We start from the raw sequence: 9,619 nt of genomic DNA on the forward strand, positions 1-9,619 counted from the left end.
TCACTTTGGAACATTTCCCCCAGAAAACAAAGTTTTGGAGAAAAAAATAAAAACAAAAATCACAATCAACCTACTTTGAATTTTTCCTCAAGACTCTTGAGGAGATATTTCTTGCGCTCCCTCTGCTCCTCTTTCTCCTTCTCGTCATCATACTCCCGCAAATGGGCAGGACCAATGATGAGGTTGAGTTGGGACATGGAGATGACCCAAGGGTCACTGTGAGGACGGTAGAATGGGATCTGAAGTGTAATCTTTCCAATGAAGCCTAAAGACAAGAAGGATCACAGAAAAAATAAATATAAACTACATCTCAAGAGTTCACTGGTGGCGAGGACATCCAACAAGCGCTATGTTTGGATATTCAATAGTTTTCATAATATACAAATATTTACTTAAGTAAAGTACATATTACATCAGCAGCCCATGGTGCCTTTCGAAGTAACCTAAAAGGAAAACACTATAAACCAAAGCCTCACCTGTTTTAACCTCAAAGGGCAGGTCAAACTCTTTGAGGGCATCTTTCCTCAGAGGTAGGTTCTCCAATTCAACTGCACCTGAAGAGTAGGAATAAGGATCGTACACATTTTGCTCAACATTGCCTCACAAAAACCTAAATAAAACGTGTCAAACCCATCATCTAAATAGAGGATGAGAGAGAGTTTGTGAGTGTGATAAAATATGACTTTGCAAATGTGACCATAAAACATATTGCAAAACAATTTGGCCAAATAGGTACATATTGATTACCTTTAAGTAACGCTATAGAGAGTTGATCCGTGTTTAAGTTGCTGACATATTTTCCCAAATATGTGTTCAGCACCCAAGCGACAAGTCCTTCCAACATCCTGTTGATTCGGGGATGCCGGTCCTCCCAAAAATGTGGATGTAGACAAAAGGACAACTCTCAGGGGTAAGGTGCAAGATGTCTGAAAAACAGCGTGAAAAATATACTACATGACATCTTTGTCAAGTACGATAATGTCCTGGTGATAGAATATTCTATGGGAATGAACTGCTGCAACTACTTGAGCATATCAAGATATTCGTCAGTTTGAGGTGTTGAATTCTTTTTTTAGCCCAAGACCACAAAGGACACATTAGAATTGCATTTTTGCAGGGATTTGTAGTTTTAATGTGAGTGAACCAAATTTCTACTGCTTCATTATGGACGTTGAGTTAAATTCCTGCCATTATCCATCCAATTTCTGAGATAGATAGATAGACAGATAGACAGATAGATAGATAGATAGATAGATAGATAGATAGATAGATAGACAGACAATTTTAACATTTGGGATATTATACATCTTACAAATGAGCACTTTATATAATTGTTTGGCGTATTCGTCCTAAAGAAAAACATACAGAATGTTTAACTATAGTATGTCTGCATGTGAAACAAACAGGCTTATTGGCTACGAGTCTCAAAGGTTGGCAAGTTGTCATGCCCCATCATGACCTGTTCTGCGTACAGCTTGCATTATTGACAGGTAAAGAAGTTAATCAAAACGGTGTTTCCAACTCACCTCCAAGGAGATATGTTACTTTCCATCGATCACTCCATCGCTCGGTCCATGATCATGAATGCCACTGTCAAGGAGCTGACAGGTTTGTCGCTCGCACACATGAAAGCACTACAAGTGACAGCGGTTTAAAAAAATAGCACGCGATGAAGACAAACAGGAGTTATAGCAGGAGAGTATAAAATAAAACCAGAAAACAAACGCATAGAGATTGCAGGCAACCAGAAAGCCAAGGTGGCTGTGGAAAGGGCAAGGTTGTAGTCCACACGCCTAAGCTAACCACCAAGCTAAAACTAGCTCAAGAACATTGTGTCCGCCCTCAAGTCAATTAACCATTGGAGAAGCAAAATAAAACACAAACCCGATACGTTTTCATGGAAAACACGGCAATTCCACACCAATTTAACATAGATTAGGTTATTTGAGATTTGTGTCGCACCATTTTTAACCATTGGACTTCTAACTTGTATTTCCTGTCACGTGATCAAAACAAACCTTCGTCACGTCGTCTTCTCCTATGATGGAGTATGACTGACTATTTTACAACATTAAATTACGCGTAGCAGAGGAAGATCGCTACTGTGTTTCCAAGGGGAATTCAACTAGACAAGGTGTTTTCAAGCATTTCAGAGTGAGCCTCATTGTGAATAAAAATTACATATTATATGTGTAAATGATAAACTATTACAGCAGTACAGTATCAGTTACGCCGGAGTCACCAACGTGATGCCGACGGATACTTAGGAGCCGGGGCCTGTTTTAAAAGTAACTCACTATTAATGGGACATTGTGATTTTCTAGGAATGTTGTTGAAGTAATCATTTGAAATTGTGAAGTGGCAGATATTAAAAGAAATAAACTGTTGCATATGGATAGTAATTTTATTCCTAATTATGAGAAATCATTCATGTGATCAGCAGTGTCTTCACGTAAACGAATATCATGAATTCATAATCGCATTAATGATGTAGTCTCACATTTTCCTGACTTCAGTGCAGGCAGCATGGGTTGAATTCCCATTCAGTGGCTGTGTGAATGTGTTCAAATGGTTGTCTCCGTGTATGCTGGAACTGACTGGCAACCAGGTCAGGGTGTTGTCTGCCTTTCAGCCGAAGTCAGCCGGGATAGGCTCCAGCACCCAACACCCCTGAACAGGATAAGTGGTGTAGAGAATGGATGGGATGAATCAATTAATTAAATAGTTACTTTGAGCAAATTTGTTATTTTAGAAGTGTGTGTCAAACTGGGAGCTCCGCACATTAATCAGTAGATATAAAGTAGCTCTGAGTTGCAAAAAAGGTTGGTGACACCTGCTACAACCCTTGAGTGATTATTGACATGTCAGGGCTGGACTGGCCTAGAGCTTTTTAATAGGTAGGTAAATGCCCAGTTGGCCGCCGTCTTTTGTGGTCACTGTGGTGCTACTAATTTAATCTTTTTTTTCCTCCAAAGAGCAGCCCATGATTTAGAGAGAGTGGCCCATTCAGCAAATTACAATACAGCCAATAAATTGAAGCTACAAACATAAAATAGTCGACGGAACCCACTGAATCCCTTCCCTTATAGGAGGCGGCCACACGGTCCGACTTCAGTTTTGACAGTACACTGAATCAATCGGGATACAATATGGTCTGTCACTCCCGCCGCTCGTGAAAAGACAGCGTGTATCAAACGCATGTTACAAAATGACACCCAAAAAAAAATGCAAAAAATGTAAGAATCTTATTTGGGATGCTGCTAAATGTGCAAATATCACAGACACGTTTGCTGGAGGGGCTTCTGTACTACTTGATAGCAGTGCTTTTGTAAAAGCGGGATGGACAGCTGAACAGTTGAAGCAGCAGCAGGCAGTCACAGGCACAGCCACAAAGGTTGGTTCTGGATTCAACTCATCAATCAACTGATTTAACCTGCTGATCACATATACTGGGTCAACAGTTTTCTTCTTCTCTTGCTGTATTTTGTTGGATGCTAAAGTATATTTCCTGACTTTCTAACTGACCACATGGAGCACTGACCTGTCCTTACACAGTCGACCACTTCAGAGGAATCAGCGGATTTGGCTGTGTGGTGGCCCACTTGCAGATTATGATGTCACTGCAGAGTTGTAATGACCATTAAGGGATCACAGTCAAGATTAAGCACAGCGCATGTAAGGTAGAGGTTGTGTAAAAAGGTACGACTTCAACACAGGTTTGAAGGATTCAACCTCACGGACCTTACAGGGGCTATGATGGGATTTTATTTTTTTTTTTTTTTTGAAAAATAAAACAAAAACAAAATGATTTCTAATGAATCTGGCTTTTCCGTCCTATGGTAAGCTTTATCTTTTCTAAATGTGAAAGGCAAATATCTTACCTTTTAAGTGTTTTGTTTTGTTTTTTTAACCAGCATTGAATCTTCGTGCCCAAATTGTCACATAGTTTTCCACATTAAGCCTAAATAAGCAAGATGAAGATAAAATGGACCACGTTGGGCATGGTTGTCTTCTTCCTGCTCTCTGTGGTTATGACTTTCTGCTTCATATGGCAATACAGGATACCAAAGTTGAAGACAGGTAAAGTATACAGTAGAGTTTGGACCAAGGTTTCTTTGGTATGGGTGACGGCAAGAGGATCTGATTCTGTAAAAAGATCTGAACTAAAAATCTTCTTCGTATGAGGCAGACATGGTATCACCCACCATGCCGCCCTAAACTAAAACGCTCGAGTTGTTACTGAAGTATAGATGTTCAGTTTTAATGTTGATAAAAATGGAATTTGCCATTCCCGAATTATAGCTGGTGTATGTAAAATTTGAAATAAGCAAGTATAACAAGAATTTTGGATAAATTCACTAAGTACTTGAAATATGGAGCCCATGTACAATAAAACTCAAAAGAGTTATTCCTCCCGGGAGATGCCTTATCAGGTTTATACTGCAGTTCTCTTGACTTGTTGGTGTCTTAACATGTTCTGTAAGTGAAAAGCATTCCCAATTGGTTGAGATCAGGGGACTGATTTGACAAATAAAAAATAATTATTATTTGTTTGACTACACATGGTTTAGTTGCTGTTTCAGGACAATGAGACTCTGATGACATGACAAACTAAAAGTGTCATTTCTCATGTTTACCCAGAAGAAGCTCTAAAAGAATTAGCGGCAGAGGAGATGTGCCCACGTTATCCTGAGCCTGTGCCCCTTAAACATCCCATTATACCTCTAAGAGTGGCTTTAGAGAAGGTGAGGTCTTTTTTTTTCTTTTATCAATCTGGACGAAATTATTATTATTTTGTTTTTCCCACCAGGTTGATATACTCTTGAGGACGAGTGTTGACAAGACTAAGCTTCCAGCAATATCTGCCATTGTGGTTTTGAATGATTCTGTTCTTTGGATTGGTAATTTTGGCAAAAAGAATATTAGTGACCCAACATCACCTGCACCCAATGAGTACACAGTGTACAGGTAAGACGAGCACATACGTGGGGAGGATCTATTGATCGATCGGTTGGTCTGGCCGCCCACATAGTCCCTCTGTGCCAGGGGTTCAACCGTTTAGTTGACTAGTCTGCAAGTCGACTTTAATACTCCACATCGACGTTTAAAGCTTGAAGTAAACTATTTGCCAATCATGTAAATATGATTTTAGTATCTCGTCTTCCAGTTGACCAATGTGCAGAGAACAGTCACCTCACCCGTCAGCTGCCATTGTCTGACTCTAACGCTCTGTGGAGCAGCGAAAAGTCTAGCCAACAAGGCGACAAAGCCTTCATGCATCCGTGTGAGTCAAAGGACAAAAATAAGGTGGTCGTGGATGAAAGCAGCGGTAAGACTGGCTAGGTTAGGCTATTTCAAGAGCCGCTAGTCTTAAAATATTCATGCCAGCGGGATCATGGGACTGGCAGCGAGGAATGAGGACAGTGGTGTGAAGTGAAGCACCATATTTGTCGTCAAAATATTTTGACTTCAAGATGGCGCCGCGTGAGTGGCTGCCTTTCCAGCAGCTCCTATATTTTGTTGTTCTACTTCTTCCATTCATAACTTTGCTGCTGTGAATTGGGAATTTCTCCATTGCGAGACTAATAAAGGTTTTCTTATCTTATCTTAAAATGTTATGGCCAATGATGCCTTGACCACATTGAGAATTTTATTCATATCATAACACGCACCATTGGGATGCTGATGTTGGTGCATTGCAAAAGCCGGTTTAAGCGACCAGCGTATGTGCAAATATTTTACCTGTTCAGCAAAATATGCGCATATATCCTCAAAACAAAAAAGTACGATACTGTACATTACTTTCACTCTTCCAATGGTTGCACTACTCTGCATTGGGTACATGTTCAGGTTTTAGCATGCCTATTTAAAAAAAAAAAAAGTCTTATCAGATTCTGTGTAAATAGTAACAGATATGTACTAAGAGTTTAATGTATCACAACTATTCATTTGAATTGTTGCATCTGCAGAATTGCCAGCCTTTCCAAGATATTTCCCACCCTGATGTTGTACAAGCTGTGGGAAAATGGCCTTGTGGACTCACTAGATGACTCAGTGGACAAGTACGCAGACAATTTCACTATCAAGAATCCACTGGGTATAGACAGAGAACCGGCATCCACTTCAGTCAGGACTTTCAACAAAACTGGAATCACCTTACGTAGAATGGCCAGCCACCTCTCTGGTAAGAATAAACAACCTTTTTCTTAGTGGACAGATTCTGTAACAATGGCGTGCTTTTTAATAGCATTTAATGCGCCACATTGCAATGAGTTAACTATTTGTAAACAGATTGGAAAACCAAGGATTAACAAGATCACCTAGCGTGGTGCTGAAATAAAAATGGAGCATATACGCTGGACAAAAGATGGGGAAATAAAGTAAATACAGGAGGAATGGTGGATTGACTGATTGATATTTAGTGTCATTAATGACACAAATGTAGTTCTTCTCGTCATGTAATTTTTTGTTTTGCAGGATTACCCCGAAGATTAAGGTCAACTAATCTCCTTTGGAACGGAGACACACGAGCAGCCCTTCACAAGTTACAGGATGATGTCCTTGTTGCTGATCCAGGAACAAGGTAACTTTTCTTTTTTTTAATCGAGTCTGTAAATCAGCCCGACGCTATAGCTGCAACCTAATGGATTTGTATGATCACTGTTACATAATCACTCACAGTAATGTCTTTACCTACAGATGCCACTATAGCAATGTTGCCTTTTCCTTAATTGCCAATGTCCTGGCCGAGAGAGTGACTGGAACAGACTTTGAAAAATGGGTATCCCATAATGTTTTGCATCAGCTCAGCATGAAGAACACCGGCTTCGACATGACTCCTATGATTCAGAGACAGATGGCAGTGGGTGTCTACAGCAATGGTCAGCCCGCTCCCCTCTACAATTTGGGCTGGTATCGACCTGCGGGTCAGATGTACTCCACAACAGCTGACATGGCAAAGCTTCTAATGGCTCTCCTGGGATCACACAGTCGGACACTCCTCCGCAAAGACACCCTAAACACTATGCTAGCCCCACTTTTCCAGTGCCAGAGTGGCTACTTTGCCAGCTACACTGGCACACCATGGGAGATCAACCAGCAACTGGGCTACGATGTAGTAAGAAAGGATGGTGACTTGGATGGCTTTGCAGCCTCTCTGTCACTTGTGCCCCGTCTCAAATTAGGACTGGTGGTCTTGATGGCTGGGGTACGACCCTCAGAGCAGGATTTGGTGAAGCGGGTATACAACCACCTCATCCCTGCAGTGGAAGGCGCTTTCAGGGATGCTGAATTGACACCTCGACCGCCGCCTGACCCAGCTCCATATATAGGCTTTTTCACGTATAGGAATATGACTTTCTATGAAATTAAAGTAGGGTCAGATGGGGCCCTGTTCATGCAACAGTTTGGACCACAGGTAGATATTAATGTCCCTGCCAATTACCAAATCATCCATCTTCAGTATCTTCAGGATAGGGTGTTCAGAGTGGTTTTCAAGAGCCCATACCCTTGTAGGTTAAAGGTCAACAGTGCCTCCGTCTCCTTGGAGACTCAAGACAGACAGCTCTTTAATTTTTACCATTTCAACAAAAAAGGTGTGTCACCAGGTTTTGATTCCCCAGGACTCAACACCTACAAAGTAATGAGGATAGCTAGCAAACCATATTTTAGCACATGAAAAGTGAATGTTTTAGCATGGCAAATACAGTTTATAACGTCAATGTCATTAAAGCTGGCTTGCACACAAAGCAAAACCAGATGACTGTGGTTGTTAAGAGCATCAACGCTCACCCATTTTCTGGACCGTTTATTATTTGATGAGGACTCAGCTGTATTTGATTTAGGGTGAAAAGGCAGACGACACCCTAAATAAGGGGTGTCCAAACGTTTTCTACTGAGAGTGTTTGACCTTAATTTCTCAAACACGCCAAAATCAATCAATAAAGCAAATCAGCCATACGATGTCGGGGTTGCAATGCATTTTTTTTCAACACCCACATGGCCCACCTTCACCCCCCACCCCCTTTTCCCCCAAACTAGCGCGGCCTCATTTTTAGGAAGCCAAGAGCAGCTGACAAATGAATGGCTGGCTGCAAATGGCCCCCAGCCCATAGTTTGGACACCACTGGCTTAAACTACTTAGTTTCGGAGCAACTCTGAACACACACGCCAGTCACATAGAAGTCTTGTCAGCTTGAGTGGATAAATCGCTAAAGAGTGAAATATTGATACTTTCACCCCCATATCAATGTGTACTTTTTTGTGATCAAACTGACTGTACTAGTATATAACACTGGCCAAAAAATGTATTATTATTTTTTTAATATTTTTTAATGCAATAAAATTTGTATTTTTTTTTTTTTAAGCATTGATTCTGAATCTGCCCTCATTTTTTCTGTAAGTTAAGTTTTTCACAACACCAACAATAATATGGTCATATTTATGCATTAAATTTTAGGGTCAACAGGTGGAATTGTTTTCCTGAAACGTCATAGCTATGAATGACAATGCATGGTAAAATACATCTTGCTCAAGATTTTATAGCTCAAACTAAAAATGAAAATATCCGAACAACCTGATGTGCTAGAAAAAAAGTGAAGACATTTTTTTTAATCAGCATCAAAAATATGTTTAGGCACAAATAAAGCCATCTCTAATTAAAATTTGCTGTGGACCAGTGTAATTAACCATAGATATAATCCAGCATTTTAAATGAAGTGCTATGTAGCAAAGAGGTGAGAAAATGTTTCCAGTGTGAGCGACTAAACTTCCTGGTATTAAAAAAAAAAAAAAAAAAAAAAAAAAAAAAAAATTAGATGAGGGCTTAAAAATTAAATTGTAAAACACACACACACGCGCGGAATCTCTGAAAACGATTAAAACCTTGGCGGAGTCTCAATCTAGTTTTGATATCGAGACACTGGTGCTGGAAATGCGATACTCCCCTCATTTTCAGCCTGCTCTGGCTTATTTTATTTATGTTTTTCTTAACTATGTAACAAGGCACCCTAAAGATGTTAAGACACTTTTAACATCTCTCCTCTCACACACAATTAAGATACTTATACACAACATAATGTAAAAATGTAATGTTATTCATAATCAATCACATATGTACACTTTGTAACACTATGATTAAATACACAATAATATACACTCACCGGCCACTTTATTAGGTATACCCGTCCAACTGCTCGTTAACACTTTTTTCTAATCATCCAATCACATGGCGGCAACTCAGTGCATTTAGGCATGTAGACATGGTCAAGACAATCTCCTGCAGTTCAAACCGAGCATCAGTGTGGGGAAGAAAGGTGATTTGAGTGGCTTTGAATGTGGCATGGTTGTTGGTGCCAGAAGGGGTGGTCTGAGTATTTCAGAAACTGCTGATCTACTGGGATTTTCACGCACAACCATCTCTAGGGTTTACAGAGAATGGTCCGAAAAAGAAAAAATATCCAGTGAGCGGCAGTTCTGTGGGCGGAAATGCCTTGTTGATGCCAGGGGTCAGAGGAGAATGGCCAGACTGGTTCGAGCTGATAGAAAGGCAACAGTGACTCAAATAACCACCCGTTACAACCAAGGTAGGCAGAAGAGCATCTCTGAACGCACAGTATGT

The 9,619-nt window shown here is 40.4% G+C and overlaps 2 protein-coding genes across 6 annotated transcripts in view; one reads left to right on the forward strand and one right to left on the reverse strand.

The window, feature by feature from the left end:
* vps13d (vacuolar protein sorting 13 homolog D) overlaps positions 1–2,014 on the reverse strand; it is a 41,466-nt gene extending 39,452 nt beyond the window's left edge. For all 5 annotated transcript variants that reach the window (XM_019890822.1, XM_019890824.1, XM_019890821.1 and 2 more), the window contains exons 1-4: positions 1,527–2,014; positions 748–926; positions 477–554; positions 75–265 (exon numbers count right to left, since the gene is read on the reverse strand). In XM_019890822.1, coding sequence (XP_019746381.1) covers positions 75–265; positions 477–554; positions 748–844 — 366 coding nt within the window. In that variant the 5' untranslated portion in view covers positions 845–926; positions 1,527–2,014. The remainder of the gene's footprint in view (positions 1–74; positions 266–476; positions 555–747; positions 927–1,526) is intronic.
* Positions 2,015–3,686: 1,672 nt separating this feature from the next.
* On the forward strand, positions 3,687–8,537 carry lactbl1a (lactamase, beta-like 1a). Its single transcript, XM_019890641.1, has 6 exons — positions 3,687–4,080; positions 4,642–4,745; positions 4,811–4,968; positions 5,970–6,184; positions 6,478–6,583; positions 6,700–8,537. Exons 1-6 carry the CDS (start codon positions 3,975–3,977, stop codon positions 7,676–7,678), a joined length of 1,668 nt encoding a protein of 555 aa, XP_019746200.1. The 5' UTR covers positions 3,687–3,974; the 3' UTR covers positions 7,679–8,537.
* Positions 8,538–9,619: the final 1,082 nt, after the last annotated feature.

Source organism: Hippocampus comes, unplaced genomic scaffold (assembly GCF_001891065.2).
Source record: "Hippocampus comes isolate QL1 unplaced genomic scaffold, H_comes_QL1_v1.1 scaffold174, whole genome shotgun sequence".
In the NCBI taxonomy this organism is placed as follows: domain Eukaryota; kingdom Metazoa; phylum Chordata; class Actinopteri; order Syngnathiformes; family Syngnathidae; genus Hippocampus; species Hippocampus comes.

Excerpts from the sequence above, each read along its gene's own strand:
- lactbl1a (XM_019890641.1), top strand. The coding sequence starts at position 3,975 with ATGAAGATAAAATGGACCACGTTGGGCATGGTTGTCTTCTTCCTGCTC. Across the intron at positions 4,969-5,969 it reads AATGAGTACACAGTGTACAG|AATTGCCAGCCTTTCCAAGA; the intron begins GTAAGACGAGCA and ends TTGCATCTGCAG. Across the intron at positions 6,584-6,699 it reads GTTGCTGATCCAGGAACAAG|ATGCCACTATAGCAATGTTG; the intron begins GTAACTTTTCTT and ends CTTTACCTACAG.